At 40.8% G+C, this 27,781-nt stretch overlaps 1 protein-coding gene across 1 annotated transcript in view; it reads left to right on the forward strand.

The window, feature by feature from the left end:
- The window catches only part of LOC133558094 (SH3 and multiple ankyrin repeat domains protein 1-like), an 88,910-nt gene that overhangs the window by 12,040 nt on the left and 49,089 nt on the right, over window positions 1-27,781 (forward strand). Inside the window, exons 2-3 of the mRNA XM_061909201.1 lie at window positions 23,198-23,792; window positions 27,236-27,439. Of these exons, the coding sequence (XP_061765185.1) occupies window positions 23,298-23,792; window positions 27,236-27,439 (699 nt within the window). The 5' untranslated portion in view covers window positions 23,198-23,297. The remainder of the gene's footprint in view (window positions 1-23,197; window positions 23,793-27,235; window positions 27,440-27,781) is intronic.

Consider the following 27,781-nt stretch of genomic DNA (forward strand, 5'->3'; position numbering starts at 1 on the left):
GGGAGGTCATCATTTAACTCAAAATAAAACTGGAAATTACGTCAGTCATGAGTGTATACACACACGTTTGTCACATTAAATCTAAACAACTATTATTTTTGTCAACAAATCAACGCCCTTTTGTGTTTATCGCGGATGGATTAAACCATATACCAGTCGAACCCGCCCCTCATAGCACCACCACCCCTGCGCGAACCGATGTTGAGTGGTGACACTTCATTCATACAAAATAAACAACAGACTCGCTCTCTATGTTTCGGTGACTCATCCTGTCTGCCCTGTGATTGAGCTGGTCTTAAGTGCTCTTGATGGCTCCTTATCAGTGGCGGCGTGAGCGAAGCTGAAGGGCAAGGACCCAAAGAAAGAGAGCAGTATAGAGGACACAACTTGGCCGCTCTACTTTTGCGGGACGTAGAAGTGGGACAATCTGTTCCTTGGATGATCTCCAATTCTACTTTCCCGGGACTGATAACACTGAAAATATATCTATACACACGTTCTGTCCTACATAGGAGAGGAGGAGAGAGTGACAAAATGAGAAAATATGAGCTGAATTGCCTGTGTATTGATCTTTTACAGTGCATTGTATTGAATATTCCCATTGGACCAGGTGGAGTAGCATAAACAACACACATGCATCATTCATGTCATGTTCTCACAACAAACTCTGCAGAGGACACTTGACTGTGAGATAATGTCATCAGTTCCAGATCTACCATTAATTCCATTGCGGTGAAATACCATTTGACCAACAAGCAAAACATGACAGCAAGCCTTTATATAGCGGTATAGCTCGGTTGGTAGAGCGGCCGTGCCAGCAACTTGAGGGTTGCAGGTTCGATCCCCGCTTCAGCCATCCTGGTCACTGCCGTTGTGTCCTTGGGCAAGACACTTTACCCACCTGCTCCCAGTGCCACCCACACTGGTTTGAATGTAAGAATTTGATATTGGGTTTCACTATGTAAAGCGCTTTGAGTCACTAGAGAAAAAGCGCTATATAAATATAATTCACTTCACAATTCACTTCACTTTATTGCACTACTTGCAAAAATCATGTTGTAAAAGGCCAAGACTGATCGAGACGCATAACTTCTCTGCATCATCCATCTTTGCTTGCACATTCTGAGCATGTGGATCCATCTCTGTCCTTGTTATCGAGATTAATCACTTCCTGGTTCATAGTCTTCAGATAATGCAGGTCTCCTGGCATTGCGTATAATTATATTTTTTTTAATGTTGGATTGGCTCTTCCCTGAGGCAAAAAAGCATCAGATATTGCTGCTTGTGATCTTGTGCAGGATGGCTGTTTTGATATAATCTTGGGTTTTTATGACTTGATAAGAGCTCAAAGATTTACTGGAAACCTCAAGCAGCTCTTGTGTAAAATCTCTTTTTTGCTGTTTTACCATGCAACCACAAATTGCAATACTCTTAATTAAATAGGCGTTAAGGATGTAAATGCAATTTAAAGAGCAACTAAACATTGAGTAGGGTGTGGACCTCTTTGTGTTTCTCACACCTTTGATTGTGACAGTGTTTGGACGGTCATTACACCACTTGGTCCAAAAGCAAGAGGACCATAATGGTGAAAAAAAATGATCATCTCTGCACTCTCATTTATGTTCTTATTACTACTCCGCAAAATGTTCACATCAGATTGAAAACTGTACTTATTGCTTTTTACACAGCCATCCACCATTTCGATAATATATAGAATAGTATGGATTACTTTTTTTTTAGAAAGTTACAGTTATGACTAGGGCAATTTGTCGACTTTGAAGAAGATGGCTGCGCACGAAGAAAATTGATTGGCCACCGATCAATATTGGTTAGTTGCCATGCCAAATGCTAGTCAATGCCTTTCAGTTCTGATCAATTACAAATGATCCCTTGCAGCTCATACCTTGCAGCTTGGTCCTTCTGCTGACAGACGAGGCTACTGTTAGCAGCTACTGCTAATTGTTTGTGTATTTTTGTACACTGTGCAGAGCGGCCCCTCGAAGTCATTATCATCTCCATCAGGGCAAATAAACTACAATTCTTAAAAGTATTATTATTACTGAGAAACTGGAAAAAGGGGCTAAAATGCAACTCATAAAGCAAAGAGAGCAGCAGATGAAATGAAAACATGCTCACACTAAGCCAGCTTGAAGCAACAGAAGAATTAATGCTTAGTTAACTTTACCACACGTGGAGATGGAACTGCGTTATGACTGAAAGTAAGCAAATATTAACAGTAAATGACCAAGTAGATAAGTAAAATTCTAGAGCGAGGATAATATTATAGCATCTCATGGTTTCTCCTTGATTGCCAACACACCTGTAGCGGTAGGGGAGTGGCTATGGGCATGGTCAACATGATGCCATTATATAATTTGCATAATATGCTATGAATCATATATTTTCTTCAAAAATGCAAAAAAAAAATGTATAGACATGTTATTTTTTGCTATTAACATGTTTTTCTTATATAATTTTTCCCTATTTTTCAATTGTTTCTAGCTATTGTACAATGTACTTTGTTGAGAATATTTCAAGTTCCTTCCTTCTCCAATCCTTTTGGTGACTTTTACGTTATTGAAAACAACTGGGAAGTAACCCAGCATCTTTTTCTGCCGTTATTGTAGACTGTACTTGTGTTTAGAGACTCTTCTGTTGCTCCATGTACATAACAGCAGGAGCAGCAGCAACCCGCACTCAAGTTACTGTTGCTTATTTTCTCCTTAAAAGCCGCCACATTGCAAACATGCTGCCTCTGCTTCAGACAACTCTGTGCGTATTGCTTACGTCATCACAACATAACATTGGTAGTGCTTTTTCAGTGATCAGTCTTTTTTGGTGACCAAATTTTCGATGCATCACTTGTCAGTAGTGCTCATATTTAGACTTAGACTTCCTTTTACTGTCATTCAAATTTGAACGTTACAGTACAGATAAGAAATACATTTTGTTGTATTAGCCGTTGTAGTGCAGTATAAAAGAGAAATAAGGTGCAGATATAAATAAATAGATTACTGTACAGATAAATATATTGCAGTTTTGCATATGCATCCATGTTTATGGATGTATGTTATATTGTCTTTATATTCCAGCGAGTAAATCCATTTTTTTGGGGGAAGTGAGGGGATTATTATGATGCGTTCAAGAATCTTACGGCCTGAGGGAAGAAGCTGTTACAGAAGCTTGAGGTTCCTCTGCTGAACCTCTTTCATGTACATATGATGCACTGTATATATAAAAAGTACCAATGATTGTCACACACACGCTAGGTGTGGTGAAATTTGTCCTCTGCATTTGACCCATACCCTTGTTCACCCCCAAGGAGGTCAGAGGAGCAGTGAGCAGCAACGGTGGCCGCGGCCGGGAATCATTTTTGGTGATTTAACCCCCAATTCCAACCCTTGATGCTGAGTGCCTAGCAGGGAGGTAATGGGTCCCATTATTTAGTCTTTGGTATGACTCGTCCGGGGTTTGATCTTACAACCTATTGAACTCAGGACGGACACTCAAACCGGATAAATGCATATCCATTCATATTTGCAATGACCCGCTGGTGTTAAAGGGGAAGTGCAAATTTTGGGGGGAATTGTGCCTGTCTGTCGCAATCCCTTTGAGAGACAAACCCTTTTTTTTTTTGCATTCTAATTTTTAATCATTAGCTCGCAATGCAGCTAATGGGATCAATCCAATCTGCCTCTAAGTCACTTTAAAAATGGATTCAAATACCACCAACAATACTTAATTTATGTTCCGTAATCTGTATAATAACCAAGCTTTAGCCACATTCTTATTGTAAGAGCGAACACTGAGGAATGCTTTTTGTAGCCGTAAACTCGCTACCGCAAGAGGTAATCTCGGTACTCCGTCAACAGCTGAATGGCTTTTGAGTTTGTATTGCACAACACAATGCGATAGGACACCATTTAGTAATGACTTAAAAACAGGAACAATAATATTACAGTATCTGTTAAATATTTAGTTTGTACACAGCTACTGTAGCTCGACAGTGTATGTACTGTAGTTGTAATAACACGCATGACGTGTTCCATGTATCGTGATCAATATCTCACTTTATGGACAATTAATTGTCTGTTTGGTCCAGCTGGCCGGGGACATTTTTTTCCCGTTGATTTTGATTACGAGCAGCACGGTGTTAGTGCAAGTGCGTCACAATGCGAAGGTCCTGAGTAGTCCTAAATTCACCAGGGGGATAGTTTGATTGGCAACACTAAATTGGCTCGAGGATGTGAATGTGAGTGTGAATGTTGTTTGTCTATCTGTGTTGGCCCTGCGATGAGGTGGCGACTTGTCCAGGGTGTACCCTGTCTTCCGCCCGAATACAGCTGAGATAGGCTCCAGCATCTCCCGCGAACCCAAAAGGGACAAGCGGTAGAAAATGGATGGATGGATGGATGGAAGGATTTTGATTAAGCACATCATTTCTGTCGCAATACCTTGGCTCCAAGTTCCACATTTGCAGTGTCAAGACACTTCGACTCAGCTCTCTCGGTTTCCGTCTGCTCCAACATTCCAACCTCTCTTTGAGCTTGCTTCTATAAGCAATAGTTCATCCTGCTTATATTTAATTTAAAAAATATAAGGTTGTGAATCATTTTCCAAAAATTGCCATCTTCGTTGTCTGTTACCAGGTCTCAAATGATTAGAACCCACTCACATATTTCCAGAAGTAGGAACACACATTTGTTGCCGGACGTCGGAAGTGGATTGCTAAATTGACAACTGAAATAAATGAATCAAGGAAATAAGTTACCGGGATGCATAACATGACCATCCATCCATCCATCCATTCATCTATCCATTTTGTTTGAAGTGTGCCACAGTGATCCTCTCCTAGAGTACATATACAGTTAAGGCTTTTTCTATACGCCCCAAAAAACAATCTTCTGTTAGATATTTTGTGGCGTATTCTGCTCCCCTCAGACTCTGCCAGAAGAACAAAACATCAGAATCAGAAGAGTTTTATTGAGCATTGTTTGAGAACGGATTCACAAACTAGGAATTTTACGCAATTGTGCAACTTAAAACATATATAGCACAGAATAGAATAACATGAGCTGTAACTGAGCTATCAGATCTTATTGTTCATGTGTCTCACTCATGAAAAATAACAAAACATGTATTTATTTCTCCTTTAAACATAACTGAATTCAGCTCAGCAGGTTGGAAGTATTTTTTTTACTGTGTATTCCCTAAAAATTGTCCGGCCCCTCCAAGTTGTCTCAAGCTTTCTTCGTCTTCTTGATTAGCTTTGACAGTCAGCAACAGTTTTGAATCTGACACCAAAGCTTCACTTTGCTGCAGAGCAAACATGAGCACGTCAAGGAGTCGTCAACAGGGCATTACATCGTTACCAGAGGTGCAACCGGACTTAAAAGCGTGAGTAATAACTCTACAAAACGATATAAATGAGACACGAAGCAATGTCAAAAATATCCAGGAACAGATTATCAAAGGCGTAGAAAACAATGTCGCAGAGCTCCAAGAAGACTATCAAAGACAGAAAAAAGTATTGTATTGATATAATTGAATTTAGAAAGTTCAGAGAATAAATTCAGATTCTCAATGAAGACAACACAGCATTAAAACGGGAGGTGGAGAAGCTGAAAGAGGAGAATGCCAAGCAGCAAGACAACATTGGGATAACAGCAGTGTTGTGGAGAACATCAAAATGGAGATAGAAGCATTGTGCCAAAAATTGCAACTAAATAACACGGATTTGAAGAAATTCAAGGAGGAGATGGCCGCATTGAAACAACAGTCCAATGCCGGACAACAAGATATCACAAATCTAGGGAATATTAATGTTTTGGAAAACATCAAAGAGGAAGTGGATCAGTTTACCTGACCGAATGGCATCATCATTGCCGGGCTACACATCAATCCTCAATCCTACTCAAGAGCAGCTGACAATAGAGAAGAATCCGACGACATCGACGCTGCTTCAATAGAGCAACAAGTTGTCAACTTTTTGCAATAAAAGGTGAATTAATGCCGATATCAACACCATTAATGCATGCAACTCACTGAATAGAAAAGGCAACAATACCATGCCAGTTACCACCGTGAAGCTTGCCAACAGGAAATCAAAAATGGCATCGCTGACACGGAAAAAAAGCTGAAGGCCACAAATATGTACATGTACGAGCGCTTCACTAAACGCAATGCTGAAATTGCCAAGAAAGCACGTGACTTGAGAAAACGGGGAAAAATTCAGGGAACTTGGAGTGCCAACTGCAAAATCTACAACAAACTGAATGAGGGTCCAGAAGCAAGAGTCGTAGTTGTCAAAGACATTAAAGAACTAGACGAATATTAGAACTCCCAGAGCAACCACAATAACAACAACAATAATATAACCTTGGAGGAAAATATAATCTAAAACATTTGTATGCACGTACAACACTTGACACCTTTAGCATATCAATATGGATTAAGCAAGGAAATCAAATAAAGCCCCAATATGATTCCAACTTACTTATGGTTTATTTATCTATTTATTTGCTGTTTGTTTTCAAACAGAAAGAAACAGAAAGCAAAGAAATGCGATAAAACAGCTATGATACGAAAAGGGCTAGGATTAAATAAGCACTGCTTCTTCCTTCTCCTTTTCGGACGTGCTGTAATGAAACAACTGGAAATATGTGATGTATTGCATTGTATCGTATGCATATTCGATACATACTGAAACTGAAACTGGATTGAACTGAAGAAGCAGGTAATTCGGCTGGCCTGGGAACAGAGCTGGACGAAGTGACTTGGTAGAGGGAAGTTTGGGCTTTCTGCTTAGGCTGCTACCGCTGTGACCCGTCCTCGGTTAAGTAGAATAAAATGGATGGATAGATGGAGTTAACTTGTGATTAATCACTAAAATTTTACGCATTAATCATGCATGCACGCACAATTTATTTTTACCGCACATGCCCGTGTCCCTTAACCGCAGATGGTTACCTGGAAGGCGGCGCTGGCTGATAAATTGTCTGTGGTCAATGCATACGTCAGTTTAAAAATAAGTGAGGAGACCTCAGCCAGTGTGCTCACGTGGAAATTTTTTATTAAAAATAAACTCTAAGGGGACTTACCAAGTTTTGAGCAAATAAATGTAATGTATTCAAGTAAAACAATTAAAACATGTTCCTTGATGACAATAGTCTGACAATAACATTGCATTAGTTTCCAAATATTGGAGTCTTTTTTTATGGTAATTTTAAATTATGTGAGCGAGTTATAACCTGTAATTAATAATGAATAATCAAAATTCAAAAGCTTGATTAACCCCTTTTTATTGAATAATTGTTTAACAACACTAATTTAGACCTAAATCTGAGCCAGTGTTAAAGAAGAAGGTAAATAAGTGACCATAGATCTTGTCTTCCTCATTCATCTCTGTTGTCATGTAGCTCGCCTATTTGCACCGAATGTGATTACACTGCTTTATGCTAACTACAGCCTTCCATCTTCCTCTCATCGGTAGTCCACCTTCCTTTTATACGCCAATTAGTTTGCTCTTGACTCCTCTGAGCTCATCCTTTTTTCTTTTTTTTTTCCCGTCCCCTATCTAGCTCCGTGTGAAAGGCTCCGTGTAGCTCAATATTGAATGAGATTTCGTTCATAAATCAACCATCTCTTCTTCTCTCTCCTGGAGCAATTGAATGATTGCGTTCATCTCCAAAAACCCTGTGAGTGCCAACAAGGATCTTAATGGCACTTTGTGATTAAAGAACCATTCAGCTTGAAATGAAATATCTATTGAAGAATAGGCCAATATTTTATTAGCTGTGATTTCATATATTTTAACCGCACGCCTGTTTGTTTTGATCCCTCCTCATTAATTTATCTACCTTACTAAATAAATCCTTTTTTTTGTCTTATTTGCGCTTACATAATGTCCTGCACATTGTGTTTCTGTGTGAAAAAGGCTCATCATTGTCACTTTCCAAGCATCTAGGGAAATCGACTATGGTCGGTCTTCCTGCCCCCGAGGCATCCGTCACACCCTTGCAGAGAAAATGTTCAATTTGCAGACTTCCCTTTTGCACAACAGCTTCCATTTATTTTCTGTCACCTGTGCGATAATTTGTTGCATGCAATATACAGTAAACGGTACTGAAATGGGTGTTATGTCATTTACATGGGCTTGAAATAGTAGGTTTTTTTATAGCGATAGCTTCTGGTGCCCGTGTTCATTAGGTTAGGCCAGGGGTCGGCAACCCAAAACTTTGAAAGAGCCACGTAGGACCAAAAATACAAAAAACAAATCTGTCTTGAGCCGCAAAAAAGGAAAAGCCATATATACTGTAAGTCTTATAGTGAAGGCAACACATGACGTGTCTATATTACCTAGAATAGCCTACTATCAAAAAGACTATGTGTCGCAGGCTGAAGCAAATCTTCGTTGACAGAAATGTTGAAATTGTATATATTTATTCTACAAATTTTTACAACATTAGAAACCATTGGTAAATCAGAGGCTGCTCAGAAGGTGAAATAACGCCTGGAAATGACTGGCTCAGAATGGCCAAAGGTATAGGTGTGTGTGTCCAAGTTAAAGGAATCAGCAGGCTGTTTTCTTATAATAGATTTATTACAATCTTTGGCAAGCTAGGTAATGTTTGCTGTGGTCTGGAACAACATGGCACACAAACAACTATCTGATATGCATCCAATATTACATACAGATAATGTGTCATGAGACATGCAAAACTAAATTATACACAAAGAAGATAAAAGGAAAGGATATTACATTATCTCAAATATACCTACAAATGAGGCATAATGATGTAATATGTACATACAGCTAGCCTAAATAGCATGTTAGCATCGATTATCTTGCAGTCATGCAATGACCAAATATGCTTGATAGGCACTACACACAATTCATTAACACCTACAAAGCTCACCTTTAAGCATTCACACACAGTACAAAAGGTTTGGTGGACAAAATGAGACAAACAATGAGTGGCATGAAATATGTATTTCTCTGGCATCACTTGAATAAAGTTATACAGGTTCAATCCCAGGCTCGGGATCTTTCTGTGTGGAGTTTGCATGTTCTCCCCGCGAATGCGTGGGTCCCCTCCGGGTATTCCGGCTTCCTCCCACTTCCAAAGACATGCACCTGGGGATAGGTTGATTGGCAACACTAAATTGGCCCTAGTGTGTGAATGTGAATGTGAACGTTGTCTGTCTATCTGTGTTAGCCCTGTGATGAGGTGGCGACTTGTCCAGGGTGTACACTCCCTTCCGCCCGACTGTAGCTGAGATACGCTCCAGCCCCCCCGCGAAAGGGAATAAGCGGTAGAAAATGGATGAATGTTAACAAACTACAGTGAGTTCAAGGACCGCCAAAATTAGTAGGACAAAACGGTACTGCCCAAATATTCTCATCAGAGAATCATGTTTGATATAAACACTGAGATTTCTAATAACTAGGGAGGTTTGTGTCATGTTGTCCCCCTACAGATACCCTAATAAAACAACATATATATTTTTTTCTCCCATCTTTTTTTATTTCCATACAATTTTGAAAAAGCTCGAGGGAGCCACCAAAACTGTGCTAAAGAGCCACATGTGGCTATGGAGCCGCAGGTTGCAGACCACTGGGTTAGGCAAATGTTTTTGTGACAACTAATACGCGTAAAATAATATGAGGAGGTGAATACAGTAGAATCTGAATTTATAAACTGAATTGATTTTGTGACGGAGCTCTAAACTCAAAACACGTGTTTCTCAAATCAATGTCTCCTATTGAAATGTATTGAAATCAATTTAGTTGGTGCCTGACCCCCCAAAACAGATTCAGATTAACAATATTGTATGGAACCCATACAAACCCATACGAACTCGACAGGGCGGTTGCTGGTTGTTCCATCTCCATCGTTGGGGTCCCTGCGGGTGGGGTGGGTGGTTCCTGCGGCCCTGCGCTGGGTGGTCCTGTGATGGCCGACTTGGGTGGGGTCGACTGGCGTGGGCCGCGCCGTGCTCTCCGGGGGTGCTGGTGGGGCGGGGGCGGTCTTCTCGTCCGGTTGCGGGGAGTCTGGGTGCCCTGGGGCGGGGCATCCCGCCTTTTTGCCTCTGTGGGTTGTGGTCTCTCGCTGGCTTTGGGTCTGGCCATCTGCTGCTTCTCTCATGGCCTGTCGTCTGCCGGGCGAGTCTGTTTGCGGCCTGCTGCTGGCTCTTCCGGGCGGCGCGGTGGGCCGGGCTATGGGGTTCCCCTCGCTGGCCGGCCTGGCCGCGTGGGGCCAGTGGTCCCTGGCTCCCTGGGCGCCACACCTGCTGTTTGGGTTGGGCTCTCTGGGCAGCTGGGGCCGTACTCTTGGCTCCCACGCACACTGGGAATCAAACATATTGTACATACAAACACACATATACTCTCGCACACACCGTTATTCATACATACATACATCCAAACATACATACATAGGTACCTACGCTCCCACATACATACACAAATACAGCACATACCTACATACTCCAAGTTTGTCCATCTACACGCACATTCACGGTACAAACATACGCATACTGTACATATACATTCACTGTACAAACATACATATACACATACTGTACATATACATTCACTGTACAAACATACATATACACATACTGTACATATACATTCACTGTACAAACATACATATACACATACTGTACATATACATTTACTGTACAAACATTCATATACACATTCTGTACATATACAAGAACATATACATACACTCAGTGACGTGCGGTGAGGTTCATGGCTGGTGAGGCACTCCATCACAGTCAGATTTATAAACATATGAACCCTATAGCGTATCTTATTCACCATTTGATTGGCAGCAGTTAACGGGTTATGTTTAAAAGATCATACCAGCATTCTTCCCTGCTTGGCACTCAGCATCAAGGGTTGCAATTGGGGGTTAAAACACCAAAAATGATTCCCCGCCGCTGCTGCTCACTGCTGCCCTCACCTCCCCGGGGGTGAACAAGGGGATGGGTCAAATGCAGAGGACAAATTTCACCACACCTAGTGTGTCTGTGACAATCATTAGTACTTTAACTTAATGTAGCAGGTACTTTAGCTAGTATATCCATCCATCCATCTTCTTCCGCTTATCCGAGGTCGGGTCGCGGGGGCAACAGCCTAAGCAGGGAAACCCAGACTTCCCTTTCCCCAGCCACTTCGTCTAGCTCTTCCCGGGGGATCCCGAGGCGTTCCCTGGCTAGCCGGGAGACATGGTCTTCCCAACGTGTCCTGGGTCTTCCCCGTGGCCTCCTACCGGTTGGACGTGCCCTAAACACCTCCCTAGGGAGGCGTTCGGGTGGCATCCTGACCAGATGCCCGAACCACCTCATCTGGCTCCTCTCGATGTGGAGGAGCAGCGGCTTTACTTTGAGTTCCTCCCGGATGGCAGAGCTTCTCACCCTATCTCTAAGGGAGAGCCCCGCCACACAGCGGCGGAAACTCATTTCGGCCGCTTGTACCCGTGATCTTATCCTTTCGGTCATGACCCAAAGCTCATGACCATAGGTGAGGATGGGAACGTAGATCGACCGGTAAATTGAGAGCTTTGCCTTCCGGCTCAGCTCCTTCTTCACCACAACGGATCGGTACAACGTCCGCATTACTGAAGACGCCGCACCGATCTGCCTGTCGATCTCACGATCCACTCTTCCCCCACTCGTGAACAAGACTCCTAGGTACTTGAACTCCTCCACTTGGGGCACTTATTATTACATTATTATTATTATTATATATACACTTATTATTATCATTATTAGCGATAATACTGCTAACATTAACAATATTAAATAATCACATGTATGTACAAAATAACAAACACGTGTTATTTTGTACAGGTGTGTTACAAAATTTTGTACAAGTGTAACACAGTGTTGTCACTATGATAGGTGGAACCGCGCTACAGCGTTAGTGTTCATTCATTGTCTTTACTGTAGCATAAAAAATGCAGATGGCCTTAAAACGCCACAATACCCAGTCACCATATTTAAATACCCAAAATAAAGACTTGACATATATATAAATTTAATCGGATCAGAAGCATTGGAAGAAACGGGATTAAAACCCGATGCTAACCGCCTATAGAAAATACATGGGTCCAGCTAGTAGCTACAATTAGCAAACAAATTCACTTACCAACTAGGCTTAATATCTTAACATCGACACACTCTTTCGTCGCAACTCAGCCCTGATGGTCGGCACCTATAAGTTTACAATTAGTTGTAAAATGTTGGACGGTTGTTTTTACGATATGCAAGCAAACAACAACTTTAAAACATACCGGCTTCAGATGTCCCCAGGCTTAGCCGAGTAGTGCAAGAATGATCTCTAGGATCACTAGCGCCCTCTACCACCAGGAGGCCGGAGAACAGGTGCCTCACATAGTGGGTCTTTGCAGCAGTTTTATGATAGCCCAGCACAAGAAATACATTACACACATACAGTTGTTGACAAAATACACTGTACATTATATACCTCAGCTAACTAAACTATGGAAATGTACAATATAATTCATATAGCAATGCGGTCTCACTGCACAGCAGCCAGCAGTTAGCCGAGTCATTGCGCAATCCATGGTGACGGGGATGCTCAGCTGTCAGTGACTCACCGCAAGTAATTCTCAATATTTGAATGGCAAATGTGAAAAATTAAGCGATTTTGAATAAAAAATAATTTAAAACTGGTGAAGTTAAATGGAAAATAACTTTAATGTATAATCTCTGGTTACATATAACAATATAATTTTTTTTTTCTTTTTACATTTTTTTCTTTCCATGATGGCAGGTGAGGCCCATAATCACGTTTCATCATACATATATTAATGTTGTTGCCCTAGGGGAAACTGGGTAACACATGGCACACTGACAAAGCTTAACCCATTGTTACTATAACAATCTACAAGCTTAATATAGGTTGCCTCTCTCTCTTCCCCTCCATTTTTCGGTATTCCCTTGTTTTTTTCTTGTTTTTTTAATCTCTAGTTATCATTATGTATATGTATTGTTTCATTTGAACGACTGTATTGTTGATAATAAAGGTAAACTATCGGTATTGCTCATGATCAATAGCGCTTTTTCTATTGGTATTTGTATTGCTCCAGTTGTAGTGTAAAAATGCTTATTGTCATTTCTATATTATTATTTATTTTGCTAACTGCTTCTTTGCTATCACTTTTACGATCATAATTGTACATATAGTATGTGCTGGTGATGTTCTATTGTTGTTATTTTTGTTGTTATTGTTGTGTTTGCTGTTGTGGTTTTTGTCTCTCTGTCTAATCCCCCTTTTATCCCCGCAATTCCCCCCGTCTTACTTTCTTTCTCTTTCTATCCCCTCCTGCTCCGGCCCGGCTGCACCAAATGATAATATAAATACATTTAATAAAGTCAAATTGAAATAAGGCACCAAGCAAAGTATCCTACACTTCTCTTTTGTAAAGTAAATCTGAACAGCCGATATGGGCATCTACATCAACTATATGATTTGCCTGAGAAGCTGGACAGGACAAAAAAAAAAAAAAAGACTTCCATTTTCACACATTTTTGGAGAGGAGGAACACTGCAATGCTATTCTTGGAACATGATGACATCATTACATTATTATTTACGCCAAAGGCCACAGTTTGGTCAGCATGCCACTGATTGTATGACTGTACTAATTGTAGTTGCATCCCTACCCCCATTGTGTCATGTGATTTTTTTTTTTTTTTTAATTGAACTCCATCTGCCAATCATTTTGTGTTGCTCGGCTTCAAAATGCCAGCAGGCAAGCTGCTGATGGCAACAGGCAAGCAGCTGCTGGCAGCGATTTGCAAAGCCCCTTTAACTAGTAAACCAGAATTAAACATATGGAGACACTAGTATGTCATAGCAGAAGCCCTATTAAATGATTTTACAGCAAAATTGTAGCCATAAGCCCTTCTTAAACAACATATTCCCGGCATCCATATTTAAAAAATCAGAGAAAACCTGGGGCTTCTTTAACGTTGAGGTAAATCAATGCTCAAACCTTGAGTCAGTGGTTGTTTTTGTATTCAAACGTGTTCGCGTAGTTAGTCCAGCCTCCTCGAAGAGCTCGACCTCATGTGAGGCTAAATTGCATATCTCACTCACTCTCGTCTGCAAAGATCCCTTAATGCTTTTTCACAGTTTCTATATATTTAGCCTGTCTTTCATCAGCCTGCTTTTCTCTAAATGGAAAAAAGTGGACCATCTTTGTGCTCATTTAAACATGTAGATTGTTCTGCATTAGCGTTTTTTGTAATCCTTAAACAAAGCAGTACTTGGGGCAAACTGGAAATTAAAGATAATTATTCCTAATTTTGTATGGGAATTTTTACAGCATTCATTATAATGAAATATTTATTTCTCTCAATTTAGTAATTTTAATCTAACACCATTGCGCATAGTAGCTTATAACATTATACATTAATTTTTTGTAACACATTTTGTTAATTCTTGCTACTCAACTTTATTTTTTAAGACATTAGCAACATTTTCTCGTACCCTAGCTAGTTTCATCTCTTACGTTACTACTTTTGTGTTTTTTTTTTAAAATTACAAATGTATTGTACCATTTGACTTTCTGCTCATAACATTACAACTGTTAATCATATCAGTATTTAATTCTTGTAACTAGTGTTTTCCTGATCCAATATTAATATCAGTAAAGTATCAGATTATATCAGTTTGCATTTAAAAAATCTCCAATATAAGCTATGATACAGTCTGTTTATTTGTGCAAAGCTAGACAGCCACTTAAATCTTTTTGTCCTCCAATAAACTTGTATTTTAGCGAAATAATTTACAAAATATAAAAATTGTAGGCTATTGGATATTAGGCGCTAGCAGCTACTCAACAGCTAAGCACATAATAGCACACAAGCTCCCATACGTAATAAGTATCCTTGATTGAAAAATATTGCAGTCTAAAACGCATTTATCAATATCACCAAGTATCAAATAATATAAGTTTCATCTTACTCACAGATATAAAGTCTCCGCGGCAGAAGCTTATCAGAAAGTATCCAGTCACAAGCGTGTCCGCATCATTCTATTTACAGCGTCATGAGCTTGATTTAATGAATTATTGTAGCCAAAACTATTACCATGCTGCTTCAACTTAAAGGGGTCGTATATCATATTTAATTTTTCGAAATTTGAAAGACTTCCAACATGTAATGGTGTTTTTTTGGGCAAAATGTTCCATAGATTATGTTTTACAGACCGTCTTTCAGACACTTTCTGAGGATCTCTTCTGTTTTGTTGGTGGTCTTATTTACGTGCCTCCACTCCGACAGTGTCTTCTCCCCGCCAGCCATGTTGTAGTTTTAGCGCGTCCATATGGCGTCTACTACAGATTACATTTGATATACAGTATAAACTACTTTAAAGGCCTACTGAAACCCACTACTACCGACCACACAGTCTGATAGTGTATATATCAATGATGAAATCTTAACATTGCAACACATGCCAATACGGCCGGTTTAGTTTACGAAATTGCAATTTTAAATTTCCTGCGAGGTATCTTGTTGAAAACGTCGCGGAATGATGACGTGTGCACGTGACGTCTCGGGTTGTTGCGGACATTTTTTTCCAGCCCGATCCAAGCTATAAGTAGTCTGCTTTAATCGCATAATTAAACAGTATTCTGGACATCTGTGTTGCTGAATTTTTTGCAATTTGTTCAATTAATAATGGAGAACTTAAAGTGGAAAGATGGAGGTGGGAAGCGGTGCCCTTCAGCTGCCTTTAGCATCACAAACAGAGCTGGTGTTTCTTTCTTTAAAATTCCCGAAGGTGAAGCTTTACTATGAAACAGAGCGGTCAAGCGAACATGGATCCCGACCACATGTCAACCGGCAGGTTTCGGTGAGAAAATTGTTGTAATAATTTGGCTATTACCGTAGATATCAGCGGAGCTTGCGTCCTGCTGCAGCTGCGCGGCTTCCCTCAGAGACACTGGCGGTCAACACACCCGTGGCCACACCCCTCCGACTTTCAGGTACCATATAATCTTACTAAAACCCTCGTAACACAATAGGCAGATAAGGGATTTCCCAGAAGTATCCTAGTAAATGTGTCTAATAACATCTGAATTGCTCTCACTGCCCTCACCTTTTTTTTTTCTTTTTTTTTTTCTCTAGTCCTTCACCCTCATTATCCTCATCCACGAATCTTTCATCCTCGCTCAAATTAATGGGAAAATGTACCTTTCTTGGTCCGAATCGCTCTATCTGCTGGTGGCTATGATTGTAAACAATGTGAGGAGTTCTACAACCAGTGACGTCACGCGCACATCGTCTGCTACTTCCGGTACAGTCAAGGCTTTTTTAATAGCGACCAAAAGTTGCAAACTTTATCGTCGATGTTCTCTACTAAATCTTTTCAGCAAAAATATGGCAATATCGCAAAATGATCAAGTATGACACATAGAATGGACCTGCTATCCCTGTTTAAATAAGAACATCTCATTTCAGTAGGCTTAAAATAGAGATGGCAACAGCGGAGGATGCATGTGCATGTACAAGACAGTCTGCCCCACAACAAGAAGATAGAGGAAATGAAGGAACTTATTAACTGAAATGGCGGACTCGCGCAAAGCACTTTGGGTACATTTCTGTCACATATGGATAATCAGCTGACGTCACCAATGTCACAAATGCGGGAAAATTCCAAATGGCTCTTTTCCTGGAAGTATGAAGGAAGGCTAGATGGTTTTATAAATATCCCTGCCAGGCATCTCCGGTTTCATTTCCCATTTTCGGGATTTATGCAAATTCCAAATAGACAACATCAGGTACCAATAGTTTAGAAAAGTTGGTTTTGCATAATAGGGCCCCTTTAAGAACAGCAATACGTTCATATAATAAATAGTTTAGTGTTTTCCATACCTACCATTGTTCTCAGTGTGACTAATTTCACTTAATCAAGCCTTTTCCAACATTCCCCACAACAAAATAACACAAGTATGCATGACATGCTGATATTGGATAGTGTTGGTATTGACAATTACTTGTATCAGAAGTGAAAAAGTTGTCTCGGGACATTCTTACTTGTAATATTTATTTATCATCAGCAAGTATTCTTCTCACAGCAATCTTTTTAATGGAACTTCACTGTTCTATTCCTGTAACATTACAACATTATTCTCACTCATACGGTTTTACTTTTGCTGTTTTACAGCTTTTTTTTTTTTGTTATGCCTTTGTTTTTATAAAGATAGCGCCGTCTACCTATTCAAAGTTTGTGTTAAACATCCTTTGGCCAATAAAGCTTATTTTACTATTACTAGTTTTTTCTCATTACATTATTTACTTGTATTTCCAACCTAAGTTTGTTTTGAAAACATTAATTATATTGTCACAAATTTACATTTTAACATCGTTCTTGCTACATTGCAACCTTACTTGCGTACTGTTAAGACTTTGTTTCCAAACATTAAAACAATAATATAATAGAATAGATTAGAAAGTACTTTATTGAACCCTGGGGGAAATTCATCACAGTCGTGTCACAATCCGACTTTTCCTTGTAAGTTCACTTTTTGAGTTTAGTGTTACTGTACAGTCTTATTCTGGTGACAATTTTGTACCATTTAAACTTTTTCTTGTTACGTTGCACATTTATTGTTATGGTTATGGTTTTAATTCATTTGGAACATGCACACATTTAAAATTTGGTAAATTACTTAGTATTTCAACTTTCTCATTACAACATGTCCGAAAAGGAGTAGGAAAAGCTTAGCTTATCAAACCCTACTCCTTTTCTAATTCTTAACAATTTCTAACACTTGTTTGTTCACTTTATGTGCTCAATTTTTAACACAAACAAATGAATTAATTAAATAAATTAATTGAAAGGGCTGTTTACAACTTTCTCACAGGAACATTTTTCAAAGCAAAAAATATAGCAAGAGCACCATTGGCTAGCATATGTTGCCGTTAGTGGTTTAATAGAACACATTTGTTTTACAATTGTGTATATTTTTAACAATTACTAAATCAATGTGTTACCGCATTACAACTTTTTTCTTGTATTATTGCAACATTATTTTGTACTATTCCAACTTTCATCTTGAAATATTACAAATCCTGTTTCCATATGAGTTGGGAAATTGTTAGATGTAAATGTAAACGGAATACAATGATTTGCAAATCATTTTTAACCCATATTCAGCTGAATATGCTACAAAGACAACATATTTGATGTTCAAACTGATAAACATTTTTTTTTCTGCAAATAATCATTAACTTTAGAATGTGATGCCAGCAACACGTGACAAAGAAGTTGGGAAAGGTGGCAATAAATACCGATAAAGTTGAGGAATGCTCATCAAACACTTATTTGGAACATTCCACAGGTGTGCAGCATGGCCGGCTCACGGGCTCAGGAACACTTCAGAAAACCCCTGTCAGTAACTACAGTTGGTGGCTACATCTGTAAATGCAAGTTAAAAATCTACTATGCAAAGCAAAACCCATTTATCAACACCCAGAAATGCCACCGGCTTTGCTGGGCCCGAGCTCATCTAAGATGGACTGATGCAAAGTGGAAAAGTGTTGCCCCCTCAAATCAAAATTTGAGAAAGCAAATTTTAATAAACTCACAAAATTACTACATTACAAGTTGACAAAATTATCTGCACTAGCGGAAAAATCCGCCGAAAAAGGGACACACACGATATAGTAGTGTCGGCTTCCCTCTCATCCCTCCCTCCGCTGTGCGCGTATTCAACATTCCACAGGCTGCGCAGCAGACACACACCCGCACACACCCCTCAGCCCTCAGTAAACATCCAATCATTATTGCAGTATGAAAGTAAAAGAAAAGGAAAAGTTGTCTACATTTATCATATACTTGTTAGGATGGGTGTATTTGTGTAGTCTTATTTGTCATAAACACGTTTATCGTCGCGGACTTTCGGTGCTACGGAGTTCCTTTATTTTTTTTTTTACAACTTGGCGAGAGCAGTGACAGCGGAGGCTCTGAACAGCAGTGGTTTGGAAGGCAGAGAGCCTCCACTGTCCCTGTAACAAGCTACAAGTAATTTATGATGCTGTTAATGACGGTAAAAATTAAACAGGTATATATCCTGCTTAGCAGTCCTCCTCTGCTGTCCTCTGTTAAGAGCGGAGTCCCTAGCAACGCCCTGTTTTACTTAGCAACGGTCTGGCAATCGACTGCTGGAATTCTTTTTCTGTTGTTTTTCTTGTAATTCTACATAGTCAACCTTTTAATGTTTCAATCTACATTTTGTAATAAACAAATTATAAGTTTCATTTGATATGACCAAGACACATAAAAACAAAAACACAGCCATTTTCATCAATTTACAAGCAAGTGGGCAACACACATACATTGGAGTGAATTAATTTTGTGCCCAGATGAGTGCCCACGTTCTGTTTTATAAATTAGTTTGAGATTCTTTTTTATCATTATTCATCAGACTACCTCTCAGTTTTGTAAATATTGACTGTAGTGGGTGAAGTCCTACTTTGGGTCAAAATTGATTTGAGAGTTAGGCAATCCATCCATCCATCTTCTTCTGCTTATCCGAGGTCGGGTCGCGGGGGCAACAGCCTAAGGAGGGAAACCCAGACTTTCCTTTCCCCAGCCACTTCGTCTAGCTCTTCCCGGGGGATCCCGAGGCGTTCCCAGGCCAGCCGGGAGACATAGTCTTCCCAACGTGTCCTGGGTCTTCCCCGTGGCCTCCTACCGGTTGGACGTGCCCTAAACACCTCCCTAGGGAGGCGTTCGGGTGGCATCCAGATCAGATGCCCGAACCACCTCATCTGGCTCCTCTCGATGTGAAGGAGCAGCGGCTTTACTTTGAGTTCCTCCCGGATGGCAGAGCTTCTCACCCTATCTCTAAGGAAGAGCCCCACCACCCGGCGAAGGAAACTCATTTCGGCCGCTTGTACCCGTGATCTTATCCTTTCGGTCATGACCCAAAGCTCATGACCATAGGTGAGGATGGGAACGTAGATCGACCAGTAAATTGAGAACTTTGCCTTCCGGCTCAGCTCCTTCTTCACCACAACGGATCGGTACAACGTCCGCATTACTGAAGACGCCGCACCGATCCGCCTGTCGATCTCACGATCTACTCTTCCCCCACTCGTGAAAAAGACTCCTAGGTACTTGAAATCCTCCACTTGGGGCAGGGTCTCCTCCCCAACGCGGGGATGGCATTCCACCCTTTTCCGGGCGAGAACCATGGACTCGGACTTGGAGGTGCTGATTCTCATTCCGGTCGCTTCACACTCGGCTGCGAACCGATCCAGTGAGAGCTGAAAATCCCGGTTAGATAAAGCCATCAGGACCACATCATCTGCAAAAAGCAGAGACCTAATCCTGCGGTCACAAAACCGGAACCCCTCAACGCCTTGACTGCGCCTAGAAATTCTGTCCATAAAAGTTATGAACAGAATCGGTGACAAAGGACAGCCTTGGCGGAGTCCAACCCTCACTGGAAATGTGTTCTACTTACTGCCAGCAATGCGGACCAAGCTCTGGCACTGATCGTACAGGGAGCGGACCGCCACAATAAGACAATCCGATACCCCATACTCTCCTAGCACTCCCCACAGGACTTCCCGAGGGACACGGTCGAATGCCTTCTCCAAGTCCACAAAGCACATGTAGACTGGTTGGGCAAACTCCCATGCACCCTCAAGAACCCTGCGGAGAGTATAGAGCTGGTCCACAGTTCCACGACCAGGACGAAAACCACACTGTTAGGCCATCCATTTTGGATAAATGTTATGTTGTTGGTTGATAAAATCTGGATGAAGGATGTTTTATTTTATTTTATCCATTTATTTCTATTTTTATTTTTCAGTTTCCCCTCCTGAGGGATTGCCACCTTATTGTGGTCAGGGGGTTTGCGTGCCTCAGTGACCGTAAGAGCTATACCAGCAGGAGCTTAGTTTTCAGGTGGGACACCCAAGTTGGACAGGTCTGAAGGTACAGGCCTGACAAAGTGCAATCCACTACTCCAGGTTGGGGTTGGACACATAGCTAAAGACCCATTTCAATGAAGAAAGCATCGTTACTATAAGCACAGAAAAAATAGTGCTGGAGCATGATGTGTACACATGATGCCCCCTTCACATTTCTGACTGCCCCCTCATAAAAGCATGCCTAGAACCGCCCCTGGTGTGCAGGCTAATTGGGAACAGGTGGGTGCCATGATTGGGTATAAAAACAGCTTCTCAAAAAATGCTCAGTCTTTCACAAGAAAGGATGGGGCGATTTCTGTCACGCCAAGTAAATCATGTTGAGTTTTGGTCATGTTATGTTTTGTTTTTTGGACACTTGTTTCCTGTTTTGCACTTCCTAGTTTGTTTTCATTACCATGCCAACTCATTAGTTTCAACTGTCATGTCACGCACCTGTTCCATCACTAATTATGTCACTGCTATTTAAGCCATTTTGTTTCTGTTCTTCGGCCTGGCAACTTTGTACTTATGTACCTACACATCCCGTATTCATCTGCTTCATGCCTTGCTGTCCGTTTTTGTCCACACCACGTAAGTTTTGGATTTATGCCTCAGTGCTAGTTTTGTTTTTCCATGCCACAGTGCAAGTGTTTTTGTTTCATGTTTGTAGTATGTAGCATTTATGATAGTCTTTTTTTTTTTTATTAGCCAAGTTTTTTTGTCCACCCTCATGCGAGCCCTGTGTTTGCCTTTTGTTGTAGTCTGTTTGTTTAGTAATAAATCAACATGTCCTTACATTCACGCCTGGCTCGTGCAAATCATCCTTTGCGTTGGAAAAACTAAATATCCCATAGTCCAAGTCGTGACAATTTCAACATCTACGGTGCATAATATCATGAAAAGGTTCAGATAATCTGAAGTAATCACTCCACATAAGGGACATGGCCGGAAACCAACATTGAATCACCGTGACTTTCGATCCCTCAGACGGCACTGTATTAAAAACCGACATCAATCTCTAAAGGATTTCACCTTATGGGCTCAGGAACACTTAAAAAAAAACACTGTCACTAATTACAGTTCATCGCTACATTTGTAAGTGCAATTTAAAGCTCTACTATGCAAAGCGAAAGCCATTTATGAACAGCATCCAGAAACGCCACCAGCTTCTCTGGGCCCGAGATCATCTAAGATGGACTGATGCAAACTGGAAAAGAGTCATGACCGAAAGGATAAGATCACGGGTACAAGCGGCCGAAATGAGTTTCCTCCGCCGTGTGGCGGGGCTCTTCTTTAGAGATAGGGTGAGAAGCTCTGTCATGCGGGAGGAACTCAAAGTAAAGCCGCTGCTCCTCCACATCGAGAGGAGCCAGATGAGGTGGTTCGGGCATCTGGTCAGGATGCCACCCGAACGCCTCCCGAGGGAGGTGTTTAGGGCACATCCAACCGGTAGGAGGCCACGGGGAAGACCCAGGACACGTTGGGAAGACTATGTCTCCCGGCTGGCCTGGGAACGCCTCGGGATCCCCCGGGAAGAGCTAGAAGAAGTGGCTGGGGAGAGGGAAGTCTGGGCTTCCCTGCTTAGGCTGCTACCCCCGCGACCCGACCTCGGATAAGCGAATGGATGGATGGATACTAAATAAATCGATTATTGATTATTGACATTTACTAATTAATTCTACAATCGTCCATGTCCAACTTCCGATGCATCTAAGAATAAGTTATTTCCCCCACCTCTAATGGCGGACTTGCGCAAAGCTCTTTGGGTAAATTTCTACGATATATGGAGATATCTGCTGACATCACCAATAGGAACATTTTCATAAGTTGGGCAAATACCAAAGGGCTTGTTTGGAGAAAGTTTAAGGGAAGGAAATATTTTAAAAAAAATATCTGCCATGCTTCTATGGTTTGATTTCAAACTTTTGGGACTTATGCTAATCCCAAATACACAAAAACAGCTACTAAAAGACAAGAAATGTTGGTTTGCATAGTAGGTCCCTTTAAACCATTGCAACATCATTCTTATACCCATGATGTTATGTATATTTTCTTTGTAAAATCATGACTATATTACAAGTTTGTTCTGCCGATCAGTGTGGCCCTTAAACTTCATAATTATGCTGTGTGTGTTCCATAGCTTCAAGTTTGAGTGGGTTCACACCATCCTGGACCCAACCAGACTCAACTGACTCAAACTGACCGATTTCTCTGCCTGTTCCCCACAGCATGTTTCAAAGGATGAGGCCATTCTCTTGGGATAGCCATGTTTTGTCTCCATGACAGCTATGTCACTCAGCCCTCTCTGCAGTGATCCCTGTGCCGCGAATGATGCTGGGAAATAACGAGCACTTTTATCCCGGTCAGGATGACCAAGATGGGGAGGATGAGGAGGAGGACGAGGACCTGGTCAGAGAACCCAAAAAAGGGGAAGACGGAAATGACATCGAGAATGGAGAGTTAGAAGGTTTGCTAGAAAAGGAAATGACGGGTGGAAGACAATCCTGGGAAGGAAAAGTTGGCGAGGTGGTCAAACCGGCAGCCATTGTAGTCGGCAGGCAGAGAGCAGACCGCCCCGTGAGGTTAGGAAACCCGGGAAACCGCGGCGTCATTTACATGTCCAATCAAGACACCTTACATCATCACACAGCCAATAAGACGCAGCATCATGTCGTCGTGGCCAATCAGCATCACACGGGCTTGAACGCACCGCACAAGAGAAGAGCACTGATGGAGCGCAGCATGACCACCATGGCGCCTTTGGAGGACACTTTCCTGACCATGATGGTGTTCCGCGTTGGAATTCCTGACATCAAACAAACAGTAGGTTCTCTAAAAACACAACAGTATTTTAAGCCTTCTTTATGAGTTGTATTCTACTAAATGCTACTACTGCGGAGAGGAAAACTTTCCATGCGGTATCTTACAAAAATGAGTACTGTACCGCGTCCAATTCCAGCAGCCATTTTAATATATTTTCTCAATGGAAAAATGTCAAAAATAAAACTTGGTTGTAACCTTAGCAGCAGAGTACTCAAGTAAAGGTACTGTTACTTTAGAACAAAGGTGTCCACACCTTTGGCACGGAGGGCTGCACAGTGAAAAATCAAATCACATGGGGCCCATTTTGAGATTTTTTTATTTTCAAATCCATTACAATATGTATTCTTTTTTACTTTAGGGCTCTCCTCAAGTTCTCAGTCACAAAAAGTCATATAATGTTATTTTTTTTTACATTATGTTTTATGACAATAACGTGTTCTATTCAGATCCATGTGTTGACATATACATTTATTTGTTTATGTTTTATGCACTTTGTTAAAAACAAACTGTATTTACGACAAAAACACCTCATAAGCAATAGGTCGACAATTCATAACATTTATTTTAATTCTTTGGGTTTTTTTGTGCTAAGACAGTTATTTTTTTAAATCCCACTAAAATGCTCAAGAACCCAAAAGGGCCCCAATCATAAAAGTGGTAAAAAAAGAGTCACGCTTTTTTTTTTTCCCGTTCAACGCTCAAATTTCTAAATCAACTTGAAATCTATCAGTCGATTATAAGTTTTTATTATTGTGTATGTTGTTGTTTTTTTGCTTGTTAGATTTTTCCTCTTTTTGTCATTACTTTTTATTAAATGGAAAACACACTAAATATACAATATTTTCCCCCAAAAATATTTTAGAGTGGAATATTTGATGTGAGGTAATTGGAGCCTTGAATATATCACAAATTCATAACAACATTGAATTTGATTCATTATTTTTTTGTGCAATGACAGTTTAAAATTAAAACAGCCTGCATGGCATCTTTGAGGTATTAGAATCCACATTGCAATGTTTTCTCATTACATATCACCTGTATGCTGTTTTTTCCATTTTTTTATGTTTTTTTGTTCTGATATTTATAGAATTTTCTGGGGGCCATTGAAAATTACAAAATGGCCTTTGGGCCGCAGTTTAGACACCACTGTTTTAGAGTAAATTAGAGAAAATCCTAACAAAACACATCGTATTTGATTCACCTCAGCCTTCTTGACCCAGACTTTCTGTTCTCATTTTGAATCCACTCTCAAGAACCAGAGTTTTTGCAGCAAGTAGACCCCACCGCCCCTACTACATACCTCATTTCACCGTGTTGTCATTCCAATGGGTGATCACTATCGAAAAGAAAGTGTGAGTTCAACTTCATCAGCCTGTGATGACAGACATGTTCAGTCAACATGTAGAGTCAGGGTCGGACATGGTGTTATTGTGCTTTTATAAACCAAACTTGGCTCCAATTCACATTTGAAGCAGCTCTGGCTTGTGTGGAGGCGGCAGGTGAGAATTGACAAGCCCACACGTACCAGAACTAGGCGTGAAACAGTGCAACCGCGTAACCTCTCCACTCTGTCATCTTTACTCAATTTTCATATTCTTTATGCGGTCTGGCTGTTCTACATGTCAGCTAATCTGCCCTCAAAGCAACCGTAATCACTAATTGGCTTTTAATGAGTTTGGGGAGGGGGAAGAAGGCGGTGGAATATGAGGATATGTGCCCTTGGGTCCGGAATACTCTGTTCACCTTTGATAAACACACCTCAGCCTCTGTAATCTTCACTGTGCTAGTTTTAAAGTGGGTGGGGACATAAATCCCCATGTTAAAAGTAGTTTGCCTGATGATGGTCTACTCTCAAGACACTCAATCCTATATCATTTAATGCACACCACATGACAAACCTATAGAATATATATGATCACAAATATTCTCGCTCTTATTTCTTTGCGAGTAGCAGCTCTACCTCCTAGGGGCTGCAGACATATCGCTACGGCAACTGGGTCCTGCCTCCTCTAATGAACTGGTTGCCATGCCAATAGAGTTAGTTGGCCCTATCAGTAACTAACAGTGCAAACTATAGGGGGTAGCTGCTCACGGGTAAGGGTGGGAAGGGGAAGAGGGGGGTGAACATGAAATGTGCTGAGGTGTACAGTTTCTACTCACAGCTTTACCGAAATGGAACAATACGCATGGATACATCCACGCTGTGTTGTTAGGACCTGGACAGCACTGCTCTGTGGCTTAATGTAATGTAATGACCTGTTGAAAATGGCCGCACGCCAATGACTGCAAAATCCAAAAATGCATTCATGCACATATTTCTAAGGTGCTTTTGTGGCTTATGGGTCTCATATGCTCACACAGTAATTTATTTTTACTCTGGATTGTTGCACATGATTAGTCATATAGTTTTTTCGCCCTGCTGTGGATTTGCACTGTATTTCATGAATATAATGTGGCAGATAATAAATTATTTAAGGTAAGGTAAGCCATACATTTTCCAAGGCATGCCCACAGTAGAGTAAAGCATATTGTTTGTGTAATGTAGTAAAATGAACCACATATGGTGGAAGAATTTAGGCTCATCCATCCATCCATTTCCTACCGCTTGTCCCTTTTGGGGTCGCGGGGGGTCGCTAGAGCCTATCTCAGCTGCATTCGGGCGGAAGGCGGGGTACACCCTGGACAAGTCGCCACCTCATCACAGGGCCAACACATAGACAGACAACATTCACGCTCACATTCACACACAAAGGACAATTTTATTTAGGCCAATTTTAACCAAAATCGTGTGATAAAATGTCAAAAAAACACTGCTTGAATTACAATGTTTTAGTTCTGTTGAGTATAAATGTGTGTTATTAACAAAGTATGGCAATGTTTCATCTGTAAAAAAACACATACTGTAGTCTGTTCCACAAACAATATTGTCTGTATTGCACCTCATACAAATAGCAAAAATTACTTTAATTAATTTCTAATAAGCGCAAGGATGCCAAAACCCAATATTTTCTCCCAGTAACTGTTTTCATTGCATTTCTTTGCCGTGAATAAGCATAATTTGACTGGTCAGTAGGCGGTATAGCTCGGTTGGTAGAGCAGCCGTGTCAGCAACTTGAGGGTTGCAGGTTCGATTCCCGCTTCCTTCCGCCATCCTAGTCACTGCTGTTGTGTTCTTGGGCAAGACACTTTACCCATTTGCTTCCAGTGCCACCCACACTGGTTTAAATGTAATTTAGATATTGGGTTTCACTATGTAAAAGTGAGTCACTAGAAAAAAGCGCTGTATAAATATAATTCACTTCACTGCATGGTATCAAAAGAAAATATTGAACATTCAGCATTTCAAAAGTTTATATCATTCATATCATTGTGTTAGAGACTACAAACAACATCATGATGTATACAAGCTACATTACTGACCTTTGACCTCCTATGTCTGTCAGCGATGTCTCCAGTTCGACCAAGACTGCACGGTGTGGAATGCCAAGCAGCAGATCATCTGCTCTCTCACTGAAACCTTGTGGGACGTCTACAACTATGGCCTCTTCCAGCCCGCGGGAGAGGGACGGGACGCCAAGTTCTTCGACGAGGAGAGGACCTTGAGGGAATACTCACAGTCCTTTGAGAAAGGGGTGCCTTACCTGGAGGTATGACATAATGACACACATATCCATGACATTCTACACACATTAACCCAAAATAAAATAAGCTAGTTTAATTAGCACATTTTGGATATTTGTATTACAGGTACTTCTTTCTAACATTTCCATAAATTTGAACTTCCTAACATATACACATTCCCTTGTGAAACCGCTAATAGATAAATAGCAAATCCACTATGATTAAATAATTTTTCATTAGTTTGTATTGGATGATGAATGCTGGACTGTCACAACGATCTCACACTGCCCTCTGCTGGTGAATCTAATAACGGCAATGTGAACGGAACTAACCGACAACAGTTTTTGCATTTTTTAAGGATCCAAATC

The sequence above is a fragment of the Nerophis ophidion genome, linkage group LG08, assembly GCF_033978795.1.
Source record: "Nerophis ophidion isolate RoL-2023_Sa linkage group LG08, RoL_Noph_v1.0, whole genome shotgun sequence".
Lineage (NCBI taxonomy): Eukaryota > Metazoa > Chordata > Actinopteri > Syngnathiformes > Syngnathidae > Nerophis > Nerophis ophidion.